At 36.5% G+C, this 22260-nt stretch overlaps 1 protein-coding gene across 6 annotated transcripts in view; it reads right to left on the reverse strand.

Moving 5' to 3' along the window:
• ZNF638 (zinc finger protein 638) overlaps positions 1–22260 on the reverse strand; it is an 85653-nt gene that overhangs the window by 38350 nt on the left and 25043 nt on the right. For 5 of the 6 annotated variants that reach the window (XM_040223969.1, XM_040223970.1, XM_040223966.1 and 2 more), the window contains 5 exons: positions 21307–21345; positions 20283–20575; positions 18916–19193; positions 17528–17674; positions 16489–16611 (listed from right to left, as the gene is read on the reverse strand). In XM_040223969.1, the coding sequence (XP_040079903.1) occupies positions 16489–16611; positions 17528–17674; positions 18916–19193; positions 20283–20575; positions 21307–21345 (880 nt within the window). The remainder of the gene's footprint in view (positions 1–16488; positions 16612–17527; positions 17675–18915; positions 19194–20282; positions 20576–21306; positions 21346–22260) is intronic. The other variant, XM_040223971.1, reaches the window with a different exon arrangement.

Here is a 22260-nt window from a genome sequence, read left to right on the forward strand (position 1 = left end):
GAAATGGCAACCCAGTATTCAGTATTCGTGCCTGGGAAATACCACAGACAGAGAAGCCTGGTGGGCTACAGTCCATGGGGTGGCAAAGAGTCAGAAATAACTGAGCATACATGCACTCTATGTTTAAATGGTTTTATTACTCTCTGTGGTTTAGTCACTAAACCATGTCCAACTCTGGCAATCCCATGGACAATCTTTTTTTCACTCAGCCTTGAGAATGAGTTGCTTGACTATCTAAGGCTGGTCTACCTCTTTTTACATTTACATAGTTTCTGCCTGGATCACTAGGGCTTTCACCTTTAACTATGAAACTTAACATCTTCACCAGTTTTTAAGTGGTATTTTCTTTCTGGAATCCTAGTTATATGCAGATTGGGTCTCTTAGATGTATCCACCATGACTTCTTCATTAAAATTAGACTTTTTAACCTTTACTAATAGACTCTTAAGTCCTAAGAAGGATGGAAGCACATCCGCCTTGTTCATTAATGCATCTTCTGCATGTACCACAATGGCTGACATACAAAAGATGTTTAAGAAATAGTTCTTTCCTTAAATATTTATTTATTGGATTGTGCTGGTTCTTAGTTGCAACACACAAACTTTTAGTTGTCATATGTGGGATCTAGTTTCCTGATCAGGGATCAAACCTACACCCCCTGCACTGGAAGCCTAGAGTCTTAGTCACTGGACCACCAGGGAAGTCCCAAGAAATAATTTTTGAATTAAAATGAAACTAAATTCTCTTCTGAACTGATTGTATATCCTCAGTTTTATCTGTTATTAATTAGATTTTCCATAATGCTCAAACCACTATGCACTGCTTCCTGGCACTGTTTTTGTTCTCCATGCAGTTTTCTTAAATCTAAGCTAACTGCTTGCTCTAGGTTTTAGATGTAATGTCACCATGAATCTTGCTGAAACCAGTAAATCTGTTTTTTAAGTCTTGTTTTTTCTGTTTTGTTTTCTTGAAGAGCCGTAGCACTATTTTATAACTGCAAAGGTCCTTCTGTCTGTTGAAAACTCTGATTATATTTTTTTCTGTATCAAGAGCTCCTGCTTCCTTAAGGAAAATTTTGAGTACCAACATGTGCCCATTTTTCTGGAAAAGGAGAATGCTTGCTTTCAGCAGACTGGTTAAGAATCATTGTTAAAGACTCATGTCTATGCTGGCTTGTAATTAAACACAAAGTTATTTGTCAGACAGTTTGTCACCAGAACTGTGCAGAACCATACTTTAATCCTTCAGGTGTAATACAGGGCTGTAGAAATTTTTTACCTTTTCTCTAACATTTTACTACTGATTCCAAGAAGTAGCAAAATGAAGAGAATATTTTCTGAATCACGGAGTTCAAGGCAGTCCTAACATGAAACATCAAACATGGGCAGAAAGGTTTTGTCATGGTTTTAACTATTCATGCCAAAATTAAGGTGTAGACCAAGAAAGCTATAGGGCTGACCTTCTTTTTCCTAGTTTGAGTTTCCAGTCTATTTTGTGCTTGCTCTGACAGGAAAACTTAATGTCTTCCCCTATGGTAACAGGCCAAAAGATTGTCCCATAAACTTCTAACCTTGAAGAAGCCATAACCAGAGTTCTGTTGGGGGTTCCCTCTAGTCAATCACAAGAGCGAACTCATGAGTAAACCTTTGAAGGCTTTAATTCAGCACCATTCAAACCATGTTTAACTGAAGAACATCAATGTTTGTGACAGGTAGATGGCATGTTTTCTAGTTTTCAGTGCTGATACTTAGGCCATTCATTATTATGAAAATCAAAATAGTAAATGACTGAACTATTCAACTTACACTGCTGCCTTACCAACCTTATAAAAAAGTCATCTAAGAGAATTATTTTAATCTGTTTGAAATACTCTAACACCCTAAATGTATCATTACTCGGTCATTTTCCCAGATTAAACATTTTAGAATTAAAGAATATTGATCTCACATTTAAAACTTTAATAGTCAGCTAGTCCTGCTTGAGAGTCAATGGTATAAAAGCTATTTCTTTCTATTGTCAAGGTTACTAATTTACCCCAAACTTTTAACTACTCTTACTTGTCTAGATGAGTGCCCTAACCAGATTTCAGTGATCTTTTCTCTTCTTTCCTTTAATCAACATGCTTTCTTTGCCTTCAGAGTCATTTGCCCAACTAATTCATTCTGCCGATCAGTTCCTGATGAATTTTTCAAATCCGTCGATTTCACTGTCATAGCCCTGCTGAAAACTTTGAATAACATTTAACTGTCTCAAAATAAAGTTTAAATTATTAAATTATGCATTCAATTCTTGCTTCCCCTTATTCTTCTCTGCCATAGAGGAGGACATGTGTCACAGTTCTGATAAATCAAATGTAGGTGGAAGTTGCTGGTGAACTCCTCCTTCTTGGGGGTGTGTGCGGAGGGGAAGAGGGACACTAAAAATTCATTGTGTTCCTGACACATTCCTTTCTTTCTGTTTGAAAGATTGAAATAATGCCAGAAGGTACAACAACCATCTTACAAAAAAGATGAAAAAGTACACGCTAATGACAATGAATTAGAAAAATCAAAAGGCTGGGTTCCTAAAGATATTTTAGAGCTGTTGTATCAGCCACAGATCACTCACCAGCCAATTTCCTGTTATAAATAAACCTCTTATTTGTTTAATAAACCACTGGAGAAGTTTTCTGTTAACTGAAAATGAAAAAACTTCTAAAGTGGTAATGACAATGGTCATCATGTAATCATTATTCAAATTAGGACAATGGGACAATGCGATGGGCATGTATGTACCTAGTATTAGTAAACCGGGATGATGGGTTACTCCAATAATAACTAACCAGAAAACATAAAAAATAAAACTCTTTTAATAGTGATTGAAATAATATTTATGACATATACAAATAAATAAAAATTAACATGTCTTCCAAAATGCATGTTATGGAAACATTACAAAAGAATGTTATGGAAAAAAAATGTAAAAACTCGCTGAGGGACACAAAATGAAATCTAAATAAATGAAGAAATAAAACCTGGTTTTGGACAGAAAGATTTAGTACTGTAAATACATCAATACAAATTCTGTACAGTACCAATTAAATGCCCATTAAGGTTTTTTAGAGAACAAACTGATTCTAAATCTAATATGTAGGAGTAAATGTTTAAGATTAAGCAAAAATACATGGAAGGAGAAAACAAAGAAAAACAATTCTATTAGAAAAATGACTATTATAAAGCTATAGTTAGAAAAATTTAAACTATACAGTATTCATATGAAAATAAACAGACTGAAACAGATCTATGTGTATAGGATAATTTATACACAAGACAGCTTTACAAATCAATGAGGAAAGATAAATAAGGCATAAATAGTGTTGGGTATATTGGTTATCCATTTTGCAAACAGTCGTATCATTCACACACTGTATAACAAATAACAGATTTAAAAAATAATGGAAACATATCTTTCTGGCACTGGTATAAAGGTCTTCTAAAATAAGAGGAAAAAGCCATTAAGAGTAAAAAAGCAATAAAACTGGAGTACATCAAAATTAAAAGAACTTTACGTATCATATAAGCAACAGACTAAAAGAAAATACTTCTCATGTATGATACAAAATTAGTATCTTAGGATAATGAACACCTTCAGATGAACATTTTTTAAAAGGCAAATAACCCAATAGAAAAATGTGAGAAATACGATGCAGCACTCTCCTCCCACAGATTCATCAAAAGTACATCTACATGTAGACCAATTTACAAAGAACATCTACTGAACAATACCAGAAGACAGAATTCCAAAGGAGCATGAAAATCTCCACATAACAGGGAAGGGCAAAAGAAAAGAGAAAATAAAGAAAGGAATCAGGACAAGACCTGTGCCTCTGGGAGGGAGCTGTGAAAGAGGAAAAGGTTTCTGCACATTGGGAAGTCCCCTCACTGATGAGATCAGCTGGAACAGAGAGGGAGGAATGGAGCCTCAGAGGAGAGAGAGCTCAGCAACAGAGGTGCAGAGGACAAAGCCAAGAGAAACCTGAACAGACTGCTGGTGCTGGCCAGCTCCCCAAAGCCTAAGATGCTCATCCATTCAACCAGTAGGGCAGGTGGAGCTTGTGTCCTGAGGCTTGGGCTTTGGAGGTCAGGCCCAAAGGGCAAGACTGGAGTTGGCTGTGTGAAGACAGTCTGAAGGGGCTACGAGGTAGTACACCACAACTGATGGAGTCCAAGAAGAAGCCTGGGTCCTTCACAGAGATAAGGGACCACTGTTAGGGGGTGTGAGAGGAGAGGGATGTCACAGAAGCTTCTTTCTCCATATGCTCACAGGCGCCCCACACAAATTCCAGGGGTGGGTGCAAGTTGTGGCTGCCATCTCAGATTCCAGAGGTAGGCACGGACTGGTGCCACTGCCATTGCCAAGAGTTCACAGATGGATGCAGGTCAATGCCCCCACTTTTCCAGGAAATTGCATGGCTTGCCACTGCTCCGAGTCCACACTCAGGGTCAACTTCCCTGGGAGCATGTGAGGCCTGTCACTGCTGCCAAGGGTTTCATGACCCAATGCCAACCACAGGCCCCACCTCTCTGGGGCTTTGCAAAATAACACCGTCACTGCAGAGGAACACAACTGCAGCCCCTACCTTCCTGGGAACCTGCATGAGTCGAGCATCTATGCACCTGCATATCCCTCATCAAGGTGGTAACAACCAGCACATGCTGACAAAAGAGACAGCAAGCATCCAAATCAAAAACAGCCTTCACACCAAAAAAATATTAAAACCCACACAAGCTATACAGGGATGTTTCTGCTTATAAATAGCCCTTTAAGACTACATGAGATAGTTGTTTCTCCTAAACTCTCGAACTAAGACAAATACAAGGAAAATGAGAAGCCAAGAAACCACTCAGTCAAAATATCAAAAATATTTCCCTGAAGGAACAATGAAACAAAACTCTTCAGTCTAACAGACACTGAGTTGAAAAAGGAGATAATGAAAATACTGAAGGAATTAAAAAAGGCTATCAAGAGAAATACAGATTATTATTAAAAAAAAAAAAAAGAACTAGAAACTGTGAAAAGGAGCTAGGTAAAATGTAAAAATTCATTTGCCAAGATGAAAGCTGAGCTCAAGGCAGTAAATAGCAAAATGAATAATGTAGAAGAAAGAATAAGTGACCTAGAAGACAGACTAATGGAAAGTACCCAATCAAAAGAGCAGACAGAAAGCCAAATGAAAAAAAAGCAATATAAGAGACCTACGGGGGAATATAACACAGGCCAGTCTATGCAGATATTGAAGAAAAAGAAAGAAAAGGGGGGACTGAAAATGTATTTGAAGAAATTATGGCTGAAAATTTCCCAAACCTAAAGAAGGAAACATATCCAGATACAGGAAGCACAGAAGGTCCCAAACATGATGAACCCAAACACCTACTTCAAGACATAATAAAAATGGCAGAAGTTAAAGATAAAGAGAGAATTCTAAAGGCAGCAAAACAAAAACAGAGTTCATTACTAGGGAACCTCCAAAAGGCTATCAGTTGATTTCGATACATAAATACTGCAGGCCAGAAGGGAGTGGCAGAATAAAAGGAAATGATCAAACCAAAAAAAGTAAAAAAAAGGAAGAAGCAAAGAATCAACTGGAAAACACAGTTTGGTGTGGCAATACATAAATCAACTACACTTCATTTTTTTTTAATGAAAAGTGTAAATAAACTATATTTCAATAAATTTTTTAAAGAAAAAAAAGAAATAGCAATAAATACATGAATCAATAATTACTTTAAATGTCAATACTCCAATCCAAAGACACAGAGTGGGACTTCCCTAGTGGTGCACTGGATAAGAATCTGCCTGCCAATGAAGTGGACACAAGTTCGACCACTGGTGCTGGAAGACTGCACGTGCCACAGAGCAAGTAAGCCTGGTCCCACAACTAATGAGTCTGTGTGTCACAACTACTGAACCAGCACCCATAAAGCCTGTGCTCAGCAACAAAAGAAGAAACCAGTGAGAAGCCCACACACAACAAAGACCCAGCACAGCCAAAATTAATTAATTTTTAAAAATGAAGAGGGGATATACACTATCAGGTGTAAAACTTTTTAAAAAATAAGAGTGACAGACTGGATTAAAAAATAAAAGCCTACAATATTCTGCCTACAAGAGATCCACCTCAGGGCAAAAGACACATACAGACTGAAAGTGAGGGCATGGAAAAAGATATCTCATGCAAAAATAAAGTGGGACTTGCAATACTCCTATCAGACAAAACAGACTTTAAAGCAAAGGCTACAAAGATAAAGGACACTATACAATGATAAAAGGATCAATACAAGAGGAAGATTTTACACTCATCAACAAATATGCACATAATTTAAGAGCACCCAAATACATAAATAACTAACAGATATGAAGGGAGAAATCAGCAGGAAGACAATAATAGTAAGAGACTAACACCCCACTCACATCAATGGAGAGATTTTCCAGACAGAGGTCCCAAATGTTACAACAGAAAAGTAAGACGTAATATTTTCAGGACACTGCATCCAAAACACCCCACAGAATATACATGTTTTTTAAGTGCACACACATTTTCTAGGATTGACCACATGTCCTGGGGCACAAAACTAACCTAAACAAATTTAAGGGTACAGAAATTATTTCAAGCATTTTCTCTGATCACAATGGCATGAAACAAGAAATCAACCAAAGGAAACAAGAAAAAAAAAAAGATTACATGGAGACTGAATAACATGCTACTTAAAAAAGAAAAAAGGGTTCAATAAGGAAAATTAAAAAGTACCTTGAGACAAACAACGACAACACAACATACAAAATCTATGTGAAGTGAAGCTACTCTGTGTGTCTGACTCTTTGTGACCCCATGGACTGTAGCCTACCAGGCTCCTCCATCCATGGTATTCTCCAGGCAAGAGTACTAGAGTGGGTTGCCACTTCCTTCTCCAGGGGATCGTCCCCACCCAGGGATTGCACCCGGGTCTCCCATATTGTAGGCAGACGCTTTACCATCTGAGCTACCAGGGAAGCCCTCTGCAATCCATTAAAAGCAGTTCTTAGAGACCAGTTCATAGTGATACAGGTCTTCATCAAAAACAAGGAAAAATATCCCAAGTAAAACGCCTAATCTACTACACAGAAGAATTTTTAAAAATATAAACCTAAAGTCAGAAGACGGAAGGAAATAAAGATGGGGTGGGGGAGAAATAAAATACAGATGAAGAAAACAATAGCGAAAAAAAAAGTCAACAAAATCAAGAGTTGGTTCTTTGAAAGGGCAAACAAAACTGAACTTTCAGTACACAAAGCCCAGGACCAGAGGGCGTCATAGACAAATTCTCTCAAAGAAGAATATAAAAGACTGAAGAAGAGAGAACACTCTCAAAGACATTCTATAAAGCCACCATCACTCTAATACCAAAACCAGAGGAAGAAACCATCAAAAGAGATAATTACAGGTCAGTATCATTGATGCATATATAACACGACCAAGTGGGATTCACCCCAGGTTCACAAGTATGGTTCAACATACACAAATCAACATAACACATCACAGTAACAAGTCAAAAGGCTTCCTTGGTGGCTCAGACGGTAAAGCGTCTGCTTGCAACTCGGGAGACCAGGGTTCGATCCCTGGTTTGGGGAGATCCTCTGGAGAAGGAAATGGCAATCCACTCCAGCACTCTTGCCTGGAAAATCCCATGGACAGAGGAACCTGATGGGCCCCAGTCCATGGGGTCGCAAAGAGTCGGACACGACTAAGCGACTTCATTTAACAAGTCAAAAACCACATGATCATCTCAACAGATGCAGAAAAAGCATTCAATGTCCATTCAAGATAAAAATTCCTATCACGTAACAAATAAAAAGGATCCAAATTGGAAGCGAGGAGGTACAACTGTTACTGTATGCAGGTGACATGATACATATATAGAAAGCCCTAAGAACTATACATAAAAACGAATAGATCTAATAAATGAATTCGGCAAAGTAGTAGGATACAAGATTAACATTCAGAAATTGGTTGCATTACCTTCACAGTAACAATGAAATATCAGAAAGAGAATGTCCTTTAAAATCTCACCAAAAGATACATGGCAGAAACAAACACAATACTGTAAACCAATTATACTCCAATTAAAAATAAATAAACTGGAAAAAAAAAAAAAACCTTCCATGAGGAAAAAAAGTTTCACCAAAGAAATTTAAAAACCTAGGAATAAACTTGACCAAGGAGGTGAAAAACTTACATGCTGAGAGTTATAAAATATTAAGAAATAAAAGAAGATTCAAAGAAATTGAAAAATAGCCCATGCTCTTGAATTGAAAGAACATTGTTAAAATAGAAATACTATCCAGAGAAAACTACAGATTAAATGTGATCCCTATCAAATCACCCCCTCATGACATTTTTTCACAGAAGTAAAATAACTCAAAAATTTATGTGGAACCATAGACCCACAATTGCCAAAGGGAAGCAGGAAGCATAACTTTCCCAGACTTCAGACAATACTACAAAGCTACAGTAAACAAAACAGTTTGCACCTGGTATAAAAACAGACATGCAAATGATTGGAACAGTAGAGAGAGACCAGAAATAAACCTATACATCTACAGTCAATTAATCTTCAACGAAGGAAGCAAGAATAAACAATGGGAAAAAGACAGTCTCTTCAGCAAGTGGTGCTGGGAAAGTTGGACAGCTGCATGTAAATAAATGAAGTAAGAACATACCCTTTCACAACACACAGAAATGAACTCAAAATGGCTTAAAGACTTAAAACATATTCTGGCGTTTTTGTAAGGTGAGTTCATATCCTTCTGCTCTGCCACCTTCAGTGTCTAGTTTTATTTAACATCATAAAACTCCTAAAAGAGAGCATAGCAAAAACATTTTGATATAAATGGTACCAACGTTTTTCTTTAGTCTCCCAAGGTAATAGATAGAAAAAGAAAAAATAAAATAAAACTTACAAGCATTTGCAAAGCAAAGAAAACTGTAATGAAAACCCAACAACAACAAAAAAATGAAGACAAGATATGGAGTGGGAGAAAATTTCTATAAATGATCAGACCAACAAGTGCTTATCTCCAAAATATACAGTTTATATAACTCAAGAACAAAAAAACAAACAAACAATCAAAAAATGGGCAAAAGATCTCAATAGTTAATTCTCCACCTCAACAGATATTTTTCCAAAGATATAGATAGTCAGTAAGCACATGAAAAGAAGCTCAACCTCACTAATTATTACAGAAATGCAAATCAAAACTGCAATGAGGTACAATCTCACAGCAGCCAGAATGATCATCATTAAAAAGTCTATAAATAACAAATGCTGGAGAGGATGTAGAGAAGAGAAACCTCCTGTACTGCTGATGAGAATGTAAGCTGGTACAGCTGCAATGGAAAACAAAAAGGTTCCTCTTCAAACTAAAAAACAGAATTACCACATAATCCAGCAATCTTGGGAATATATCCAGGCAAAACTGTAATTCAAAAAGACACATGAACACCTATGTTCATAGCAGCACTATTCACAAGAACTAAGACACCAAAACAACCTAAATTTCCATCAACAAATAAATGGACAAAGATATGGTATATATACAATGGAATACTACTCAGTCATAAAAAATGAAATAATGCCAAGTGCAGCAATATGGATACAACTATAGACATTATCACACTAAGTGAAGTCAGAAAGAGAAAAACAATTATCACATATCACATGGGTGGAATCTAAAATATGGCACAAATGAACCTATCTGTAAAATGGAAAGACTTTTAGACATAGAGAACAGAATTGGGGTTGACAAGGTGGAGGGGGGAGGGAGAGGGATGGCCTGGGAGTATGGGGTTGGTGGATGCAAGTGATCACATTTAGAATGGATAAACAATAAGGTCCTAATGTATATCACAGAGAACTATATGCAATATCTTGTGATAAACCATAATGGAAAAGAATATAAAAGAGAATAACTGAGTCACTCTTCCAACAACACAAGAGAAGACTACACATGGACATCACCAGATGGTCAACACTGAAATCAGACTGATTATATTCTTTGCAGCCAATGATGGAGAAGCTCTATACAGTCAGCAAAACAAGACCGGGAGCTGACTGTGGCTCAGATCATAAATTCCTTATTGCCAAATGCAGATTTAAATGGAAGAAAGTAAGGAAAATCACTAGACCATTCAGGTATGACCAAAATCAAACTCCTTACAATTATACAGTGGAAGTGAGAAATAGATTCAAGGGATTAGATCTGACAGACAGAGTGCCTGAAGAACTATGGATGGAAGTTCGGGACATTATACAGGAGGCAGGGATCAAGACTACCCCCGAGAAAAAGAAATGCAAAAAGGCAAAATGGTTGTCTGAGGAGGCCTTACAAATAGCTGAGAAAAGAAGAGACGCGAAAGGCAAAGGAGAAAAGGAAAGATATACCCATTTGAATGCAGAGTTCCAAAGAATAGCAAGGAGAGACAAGGAAGCCTTCCTCAGTGAGTGATCAATGCAAATAGAAGAAAACAACAAAATGGGAAAGATCAGAGATCTCTTCAAGAAAATCAAAGATACCAAGGGAACATTTCATGCAAAGATGGGCAGAATAAAGGACAGAAATGGTATGGACCTAACAGAAGCAGAAGATATTAAGAAGAGGTGACAAGAATACACAGAAGAACTGTACAAAAAAGATCTTCACGACCAAGATAACCATGATGGTATGATCACTCACCTAGAGCTAGACATCCTGAAATGTGAAGTAAATTGAGACTTCGGAAGCATCACTACAAACAAAGCTAGTGGAGGTGATGAAATTCCAGTTGAGCTATTTCAAATCTTGAATGATGATGCTGTGAAGTACTGCCTTTCAATATGCCAGCAAATTTGGAAAACTCAGCAATGGCCACGGGACTAGAAAAGGTCAGTTTTCATTCCAATCCCAAAGAAAGGCAATGCAAAAGAATGCTCAAACTACTGCACAATTGCACTCATTTCACACGCTAGTAAAGTAATGCTCAAAATTCTCTAAGCCAGGCTTCAGCAATACATGAACCGTGAACTTCCAGATGTTCAAGCTGGATTTAGAAAAGGCAGAGGAACCAGAGATCAAATTGCCAACATCTGTTGGATCATCAAAAAAGCAACAGAGTTCCAGAAAAACATCTACTTTTGCTTTATTGACTACACCTTTATTGACAAAGCCTTTGACTGTGTGGATCACAACAAATTGTGGAAAATTCTTCAGGAGATGGAATACCAGACCACTTGACCTGCCTCTTGAGAAAGCTGTATGCAGGTCAGGAAGCAACAGTGAGAACTGGACATGGAACAATAGACTGGTTCCAAATAGGAAAAGGAGTACGTCAAGGCTGTATACTGTCACCCTGCTTATTTAACGTCTATGCAGAGTACATCATGAGAAACGCTGGACTTGAAGAAGCACAAGCTGGAATCAAGATTGCCGAGAGACATATCAATAACCTCAGATATGCAGATAACACCACTCTTTTTTTTTTTTAATTTTTTAGATGACACCACTCTTATGGCAGAAAGTAAAGAAGAACTAAAGAGATTCTTGATGAAAGTGAAAGAGGAGAGTGAAAAAGTTGGCTTAGAACTCAACATTCAGAAAACTAAGATCATGGCATTTGGTCCCATCACTTCATGGCAAATAGATGGGGAAACAATGAAAACAGTGACAGACTTTATTTTGAGAGGCTCCAAAATCACTGCAGATGGTGACTGCAGCCGTGAAATTAAAAGACGCTTGTTCCTTGGAAGAAAAGTTATGACCAACCTAGACAGCATATTAAAAGGCAGAGACATTACTTTGTCAAAAAAGGTCCATCTAGTCAAGGCTATGGTTTTTCCAGTAGTCATGTATGGATGTGACAGCTGGACTATGAAGAAAGCTTAGTACTGAAGAATTGATGTTTTTGAACTGTGGTGTTAGAGAAGGCTCTTGAGAGTCCCTTGGACTGCAAGGAGATCTAACCAGTCCATCCTAAAGGAAATCAGTCCTGAATATTCATTGGAAGGACTGATGCTGAAACTGAAACCCCAATACTTTGGCCACCTGATGCAAAGAACTGACTCATTTGAAAAGACCCTGACGCTGGGAAAGATTGAAGGCAGGAGGAGAAGGGGATGACAGAGGATGAGACGGTTGGATGGCATCACCAACTCAATGGACATGAGTATGAGTAAACTCTGGAAGTTGGTGATGGACAGGGAGGCCTGGCGTGCTGCAGTCCGTGGGGTTGGACACGACTGAACTGAGTCACCTTGTGTACAGTAGAGACTAGCTGTAAATACATTACACCTCAATTTTAAAAAACTGAAAAAACAAATAAATTAAAGTCAATACTGAAGTTGGTAGAGCAGAAGGATATGAATTTACCTCCTTAGGAAAACACCAAAATCACAACTAACTGCTGAAGAAGCAGTGACCAAAAAAAAAAGCTGGAACCTACCAGAAAAAAATGCCCTACATCCAAAGACAGAGAAGCCACAATGAGATGGCAGGAGGGGTGCAATCATGTTAAAATAAAATCCCATACTCACCAGGTGGGCAACTCACAAAACGGGAAAACAATTAAACCACAGAAGTTATCTCACAAGATTGGAAGTTCTGGGCCCCATGTCAGGCTTCCAGTCTGGAGTCTGGTAACAGGAGGAGTCCCTAGAGAATTGGGTTTTGAAGGCCAGCAGGATTTGACTGCAGGAATTCCACAAGGCTGGAGGAAGCAGAAACTCCACTCTTGGAAGGGAGCAGATGAAGTCTTGTGCGCACCAGGACTCAGGGGAAAAAAGCAGGACCCCGTAGAGACTTGGACAGACCTACCTGCCCACTACAGGAAGATCCCTTTGCAGAGGCAGGGATGGCTGTGGCTCACTGCAGAAACAAAGATTCTGGAAGCAGCAATTCTATAAAGTACTCATTGGTATGAGTCCTTCTAGTGGCCCGCATGAGTCCCACCAAACAGCCTATAAGCTTCAGTGGTGGGTCACCTCAAAGCCAAACAGCCAATAGGACAGGAACACACCCCACCTCCCTGAGCATGGCCCTGCCCAAGAGAGGGACAAAACGCAGCTCAGTCTACAACAGGGGAGGAACCAGCCCCTCTCATCAGAAAGCCTGTACAAATCGCTTAAGACAGCCTCATACACCAGAGAGCAACAGCCAAAGCAAGAACTACAATCCTGTAGCCTACAAAATAGCTACAGAAAGTTAGACAAAATGAGAAAAGAGTCATATGTCACAGAAGAAGGAAACATGAAACCTCAGAATAATAATTAAGTGAAGTAGAGATGGCCACCCTACTACTGGAAAAAGAATTCACAATAATGATAGTGAAGATGAAGATGAAACATGATATCAGAAAAAGAATGGAGGCACAGATCAATAAGATACAAGAAGACACAGAAGAACTAAAGAACAGACAGAGATGAAAACTACAATAATTGCAGAGAAAAAATACACTGGAAGGAATCAATAGTGGAGTAAATGAGGCAGATAATGGATAAGTGACCTGGAAGGCAAAATGGTCACAATCACTGCCATGGTAAAGAATAAAAAAGAATGAAAAGAAATTAAGACAGTCTAAGAGAACTCTGGGACAACGTTAAACACACCAACATTCACATTATACGGGTACCAAAAGGAGAAGAGAGAAAGGATTTGAGAAAATACTTAAGAGTAATAGCTGAAAAATTCCCTAACATGGGGAAGGAAAAAGTCATCCAAGTCCACAGAGAGTCCCAGGAAGCAGAGTCCCAGGCAGGATAAACCCAAGGAGGAACATGGTGAAACACACAGTAATCAAACTGAGAAAAACTAAAGACAAAGAAAAAAAAATATTCAAAGAAGCAAGGGAAAAGCAAATAACAAACAAAGAAACACCTATAAGATTATCAGCTGATTTCTCAGCATAACCTCTGTAGGCCACAAGGGAATGGCACAGTTATATTTAGAGTGATGAAAGGGAGGCACCTGCAACTAAGAATACTCTACCCAGCAAAGCTCTCCTTCAGATTCGATGGAGAAATCAAAAGCTTTATAGACAAGCAAAAGCTAAAACATTTATTTCCCATTTAGCAAGGTTATGCTCAAAATTGGAGGTAGGCTTCAGCAGTACCTAAACTGCAAACTTCCAGATGTACAAACTGGGATTAGAAAAGGCAGAGGATCCAGAGATCAAATCGCCGACATTCACTGGATCATGGAAAAAACAAGGGAGTTCCAGAAAAACTTCTAATTCTGCTTCACTGACTACGCTGAAGCCTTTGACTAAGTAGGTCACAACAAACTGTGGAAAATTCTTAATGAGATGGGAGTACCAGACCACCTCATCTGTCTCCTGAGAAACCTATATCCAAGTCAAGAAGCAACAGTTAGAACTGGACATGGAACAACAGTTCAGTTCCAAGTTGGGAAAGGAGTATGACAAGGCTGTATATTGCCATTCTGCTTACTTAACTTATATGTAGAGTATATCATATGAAATGCTGGGCTGGATGAATTACAAGCTGGAACCAAGACTGCTAGCAGAAGTATCAACAAACTCAATCAAAAATATAGATGGTACACCACTCTAATGGCAGAAAGTAAAGTGGAACTAAAGAGCCTCTTGATGAGGGTGAAAGAGGAGAGTGAAAAAGTTGGCTTGAAACTCAACATTCAAAAAACTAAGATGCAAGCATTTGGTCCCAACACTTCATGGCAAATAGATGGGGAAACAATGGAAATAGTGATAGATCTTATTTTCCTGGGCTGCAAAATCACTGCAGTGACTGTAGCCATGAAATTAAAAGACTCTTGCTCCTTGGGAGGAAAGCTATGAGAAACCTAAAGCCGAGACATCACTTTGCCAACAAAGGTATGTATAGTTAAAGTTATGGTTTTTCCAGTAGTTGTGTATGGATGTGAAAGTTGGATCAGAAAGAAAGTTGAGCACTGAAGAATTGATGCTTTTGAATTGTGGTGGTGAAGATTCTTCAGAGTCCCTTGGACAGCAAGATCAAATCAGTCAATTCTAAAGGAAATCAATCCTGAATATTCAATGGAAGGATAGGTGCTGAAGCTGAAGCTCCAATACTTTCTTTCACCACCTGATGCAAAGAGCCAACTCAACTGGAAAAGACCCTGATGCTGGGAAATACTCAAGGGGAAAGGAAAAGAGGGCAGCAGAGGATGAGATGATTAGATATCATCACCAACTCAATGGACATGAATTTGAGCAAACTCCAGAAAACAATGAAAGACAGGGAAGCCTGGCATGCTTCTGAACTTAGCAACTGAACAACAACAGTAACAAAAGCTAAATTATAGCACAGGAAAGAGATCAGCAACTTATAAGACCTTATACATATATAGAAAACCTTGTGGGAATAGGAAATCTAAAAACTACAACAGATAAACATATTAAAAAAAAAGCAACTCAAACACAACATTAAAGATGATCATCAAAAACTAGATACCATTTTTTACATACTAGATTTTAAAACTGCAAATAATAAAATGTTATTTATAATGGAGAGACACCTGTACTCACATAAATTATCAGACTGTGAATTATTACAGCTATTTAACAGGTGATCCAACATTTCCTATTCCAGTATATCCTAACACCCAGCAAGTCCACTATAGCTATCACCTCAAAATGCATAAGAAAGGCCTATGAAAGCCATATACAAGAAAGTTAATTAAAGTCCTGTTTATAGTAACGAAAAACTAGAAATAACCTAAAAAGCAGTCCATGAGGGAACTGATAAAATAATCATGGTATATTCATACAAAGTAATGCCACACAGAACTTTGAAAGAATGAGGAAAATCTCTAAGTATTAACGTGGTTTGATCTCCAAATAAGTGACTGAAATATGCAAGGGGCTTGCAGGATGTAGTCACGGTTGTAGTTTGGACCCAGGCAGAGATTTCATAAATGTTTGCTAATTCTGTTACATATTTTCCCCTACTCGACTGCTTACCATTTAATTGTGTGGAAAGCAATTTGCCGTTTTGGCAAGCAATCCAGTAGGGGAAAATACCAATGTAACAGAATTAGCAAACATCTATGAAACCCATATGGGACTTCCCAGGTGCTGCTAGTGGTAAAGAACCCGCCTGCCAATGCCGGAGACATGAGACGTGGGTTCGATCCCTGGGTGGGCAAGATCCCCTGGAAGAGGGCATGGTTACCCACCCCAGTATTCTTGCCTGGAGAGTTCCATGGACAGAGGAGCCCACTGGGCTACAGTCCACGGAGTCAGAAAGAGTCAGACACAAATAAGCAACACACACACACACATACACACACATACGCATATACGAAGTTAAGTTCAGTGTATGTGAATTTATACACAGTCTATGGAGTTAACATTTTAAGTTTTATGCACTTCTCTGTATATAAGATACTTTAAAAAAAATTAAACAACAACAATGAACTGCGTAAGAACTAAATTCAGTTTACCTGTGACTTTTTCTTTCCTGGAACACATACTTTCACACTTTTCCCTTTTATCAGAAGAGGTGTTGTTTCAATGTACTCCATGACTGCAGTAATTGCTTCTTTAAATTCCATTTCCAAGTAAGCCTAAAATGAAACATACTATACCTTAAGTCAAAAATCTACCTTAAAATTCTCTGTGTGACTTAATACTTCCTTGTGGAATATAAAACTGAAATTACCTCAAGTCCTGGTTGATTTTACCTCTTTTCACTTTTTCACTTTTACCTCTTGCTAAAGTGTAATCTGATCTTTAGGATGTTTTCACACACAAAATGGACATTTAACCTAACAGAATTTCTATACCATTACCAAGATAAGGAAGCAGTCCATGGCAAGATCATTAAAGAGTAAGAAACAGGAAGGCAGAGCTCACTGAACAATAGGAAAGAAGGCAGGATCTAGTCTAGGTGCTGTTAAATTTGACCTTTTTAAGGTTTCTTGCAGCAAAGAAAATTATACCAACTATGTTCTCTTGTTTTACCTCCTAATTTCATGTTCTGTTTACTCCAGGGTTTGTAGACTTCATAGAACTTTACTATGTAAGTTACAGAACTACAATTCAAATGTAAAAAATACTGTACAAACAAAATCATTTTTTTTTAACATCACCTCACTGAAGTGCTAAAGCAATGAATGGCAAACTATGGCCTGCCATCTGTTTTTTTGTAGATAAGTTTTTTTTTTAACACAGCCATGCGTATTCATTTATATATCATCTATGACTGTGAAGCACTACAACAGAGTTGTATAGCAGAGCGAGTAGTTGAAATCCTATGACAGGCAACACCTAAAATATTATCTGGCCCTTCAAAGAAAAAGTGTGATCATCTGAAAAAACAGTGTGCTGTTCTAAAGTATATAAAGCAGTATTTAGGAACCCTGTTCATTCAATTCCAAACATTTACATAACTCAAGTAACAGTTGTATATGAAGTAAAAGCTAAAAGATCTGACAAGTCTTTAGAAAACAAAATTATGACTTTTTAGAATAAATAACTCACTTCCTTTCTGTACGGAACAATCAGGACATCATTAACTTTTCCAAACGGTTGAAATATTTTTCTAATTTCTTCTTCAGTACAGCCATCTTCTGGTAATTCAGATATCAGAAGAACAGGACCATAATGTGAAGACTGGTCCTTCCGAAGCTATTTTTTGAGATGAATGAAAATTAAACCAAATTAAGTGACCAAGTATAGTTACAATAATTCCCAATATAATCTTTCTACCATTAATCCTAGTACTTATCTTTTTATTAAGAGGTTTTTATTATATTTTCCGCTTATAAATATAAATAATTCTTATACTTTCTGCTTATACAAATTATTTTAGAACATTTAAAAACTTTTTGAAATACCAAGAAAAGCAGAGGAAGAAATGTTTTATGTTTTGTCACTCAAACCCAACAGCGGGCAATTTACAGGCAACCAATCCCAGATGCTCGTTTCTGTACAAAAGCATTTCGTAACAAACAAGACCTATGAAGTTGTCCAAAACTAGTAAAGAGTGCTTTTCTATATGCAACTGGAAGGCACATCATCAGTAACACTGAAGTTACAGCTTTATTTAGTCTGTTGCAATAATTTAAAAATATATCTAGACAGGCATAATATTTTAATAGATTCATGTATACAATTTGAATATACTTTATTATATACCACCTATGATAAAAAATTGACTCAAAAAAACACTTTTAAAGTTCCACTACTAACATCTAGAAATACAGAAACAAAATGAATGTTACAGAACAATTTAGCCTTTTCAAAATTAATTCCCTATACTCAATATTTCTTCAAAATTCTGTAATATCAGGTTGATTATTGTAAGTTCATCCTGTTAAATATAAGCTCTATGGGGGCAAGGAACTGTAATTGTTTAAAGACAATGTTAAGAGAAATGTATACCCAAACACTTGAAGATCTGTTAATATTACAAAATATACCTATTAGTACCCAGAAAACAGACTAGTATTCTACACTGGGCAACAAAGTAGCTTCTGAACTATACTATAAAAAAACATAAAACAGAGTAAAAATGATTTGCAGCAGACAGTCACTCATAGATTACTAACAAAGATTACAAAAACTCATTAATACTACTGATTACATCCATTTCCCCAATCAGAGTGCAAAACTTGTAACACGGATCAGTGTGGTCAGCCAAAAACACCAAACCATCAAAATGTTCTCACTTTTGATATTTGTAATCTATAAGACTTTAATTATTGGACCTTTCCTGTATTCAAAACAGAAATCAATAAATATTTCATATCAAAATAAATCACAATTTCCTCAGAAATATGAAAATTAAAAATTCTGAACAACTTTGTTTTCTCTTTGTCATATTAACAAGTGTACGTACACACTTTCACTAACAAAGAACTACTGACCTTACGTTGCAGAGAAACAGTTTTATCAGCCATCTGTTTACTTTCTGATGGGGTATCATCTTCAAGATTCTTTGATTTGTAACGAGTACAATGTCCTCCTATATTTGAATCACTCTTTGCAGAACTTGTAGATTTAACTGATGTCTTTGCTCCACTGCCGATTTTAAGTTTTTGTGCTGGTGAGTGTCCTTTATCAGCTGCTTCAAGATGCTTCTGTTTACTGAATTCTGACTCATGCCCAGACCGTTGTATTACATCTTCTAATGCTTTTTTTCTATCTATTAATAGTACACAAATACTACTTCAATTGAAAAGAACTTTATAAAAAAATAATATAACCCCTCAACTGCCCAAATATTTAACACACTGAGCTACTGTTAGGCCAAACAAGTGGCAAATATACATAAAAAAATTATTAGTCTTTAATTCTTCACTCAAAAGGTATTCACATGAAGACCCTTTATTCAGTGAGCTTCTCTTATACCAGAGATCCTCAAACTTTTGATTTCAGTATCCCTTTACATTATTAAAAACTGAAGACTCCAAAGAGCATTTGTATCAATATTTACCACAAAAGAAACTAATATAGAATTTTAAAAATATTATTTAATAATAAAACTCCTATGCTAACATAAACAATATATTTTTATAAGAAACTTTTTCAAAATAAAAATTATTTAGATGAGTATTGTTTTCCTGAACACTTAAATGCTGGGCTTAAAAGAAGACATCTGAATTCTCTGATCAGAGAATTCTGCATCCAATGTGCTGGATACACTATTTTGGTTACCATATTTTAAGAAAAATCCAATTTCAGAGATATGTAGTTGAAAAAGGAAAAACATCTCACAGACCTCTGAAAAGATTTTAGAAAAAAACTGTAAAAAATATTTCTGGAAAGGTCACTAAACCAACATTAAGACACACGTTGAAAATCTGAACAATTTTAAAATGTTTTAAATTAATTCATGGAAGACAAGTCTATAATCAATTACTAAGGCAAACTAAGATATCTGTATATCCCTGGTTTTTTTAAGTTTGATGTTGGGTGTGTAGATACACTCTCCCACATTTCTTGTGATACATAATAAAGGGAAGAAGAATGAAACAGGTGGTAATGTGAGTCAAATTTCATACAGATCTAAAATTTAATAAATTATGACATTTAATTTCTTAAAAACCTTAGAAGTTTCAAAAAGAGCTGAGCCAAGTATCTCAAAATGTCAACATTTAAAAAAAAATCATGAGAAGAGTAAGTCACATTTCAAGCTTAATGCAAATACAGAAATAAAAAATCAAATGAACAAAAAAAATAATGGAATGGTTTAGTCAAAATAAGTACTTATTATTCACAAACATAAATGTACCTGATGATCTCTCCGATCTCCTTGATGTCCGTTCAGGGCTAACTGATCGAAAGCATTTTGGACTACCTCTAAATGGATTTCTCATTCGATACGGTGAACGGGATCTGGATCTGTATCTAGGAATAAAACGATGGCAAATTCTTGGACTTCGGCTTCTTGGTCTATACATACAACGTACAGGGCTTCGAGATCGACGAAATCTGTGACTCGAGCTTGATCTCCTAGAATGCCTTGGACTGGGGGAATGAGATCGTCTTCTTGGAGTTTCATTTTCTTTTCTATTGCCTTCATTTCTACAAAGTGCAAGAAAAAAACCACAAGATTCAACAATTTTATATAAATTTAAATTTATATCAATGACAGATTTACCTTCTTAAAATCAAGTTATTAATATTAACAATGCCAAACTCTAATACCATGTATTTATGTAAAGCAAAAACTTGCTTGTTATGATGCAGTTTGGTTTCGTAAATGAATAAGGATCAGTCAAAGCAGATGATCACCTAATTGCTTACATTCCTGTTTTGTTTACTCACAAATAAGTATCACCAATTTCTTTCATTTTTCCTATATCATTACTATATCCAATCGTGTTTTGAAAGTATTAAGTTATATAAAGAATTTAGGAAATAACAAATGTTTCTCAACAGTTTTCCCACAGAGATTACACCTTCCACAAATATTTGACTCCTATACTTGTATTTATACACTGAATAGGGAAACTCCATTCTCAGCCTTCAAGCCATTTATAATCTAAGATCCCACAAACATAAAATAAGAATAAAAGTATAAAGTATTTTCAGAAAAGACTAAAAAAGAAAAGTTCACAGATGGGAGCTATTACAGGTAAACTGGGGTAACTAAAGATTTCTAGAGATGGTTGCATTTCCCTACTGTTTAAAAATAAAAATGGTAAAAACGAGATTCTATTCAAAACAGTGCCTTAAAAAAAAAAAAAAAGTACGTGTTTACTTTTAAAGGAAAATCAAATTTCAATAATACCACTATTAAAAAAAATAACTACCTTCTTGATGGGAGGATCTCAGGATTCCAATCAGGATACCTATTTTGAGAATAAACAATATTAATGAACAGTTAAGATTATAAGGCTCAATCGTTCCCTGCAATATATAGAGAATACTGTTCAAAACAAAAGTTAAGGGAATTCCCTGGCAGTCCAGTGGTTAGGACTCCATGCTTTCACTGCTAAGGGCACAGGTTCAATCTCTAGCTGGGGAACTAAGATCCCACAAGCTGTGCGGTGCAGCAAAAAAAAAAATTTTTAAAAATCGAAAAAAATTGAAAAAAAAAATTTTTAATTAAAAAAATTTTTTTTAATTTTAAAAAAATTTAAAAGATTTTTAAAAGTTAAGTGATTTATTAGTATATTAAAGTATAAATATTTTCTTCAAAGTAAAACATTTTGAGTGTCTAGTTCAATAAATAATAAGTTTCAGGCAACTAGGAAAAAGAAAACACATTCCCCATACTTTAAATCCTTGACATTTAGTTAGGTAAAACAGGAAGTACACATAAAACTGTTAAGAGGTATAGAAGGGCTATAAAACAACAGCTTAGGTAAGCGTTAAAGACAGTTCACTCACTCTGAAGAACTCTAGAGGACACCATTCTACAGAATGAGACATGAATGCTGCCCCTTATATTGTACCAAGTGTTCCTCAGAGAGGATCTCAGGGGACAATTCGAAGAAAAGGTTGCTTTTCAGGTAGCCCTTTTAAAAGGGTTATCAAGAGGTATGGATCAGGTTAGGTTTCACACAGTGGCAATACGTAAAAGGAGGATTAGAGGCAAACGTGTTCTATTCAGGAACCAGTGTGGCCACAGCATGGACATGACAAAAAAGGAATTATGAGGCAGAAAACCTGGCAAGACAGCTCAGAGACAAACTATGAAGGTCCTTGAAGTCATGTTAAGGAGGTTGAACATAAGTAAAAGGCAATGGAGAACAATAAACATT

This window comes from Oryx dammah, unplaced genomic scaffold, assembly GCF_014754425.2.
Source record: "Oryx dammah isolate SB20612 unplaced genomic scaffold, SCBI_Odam_1.1 HiC_scaffold_25, whole genome shotgun sequence".
Lineage (NCBI taxonomy): Eukaryota > Metazoa > Chordata > Mammalia > Artiodactyla > Bovidae > Oryx > Oryx dammah.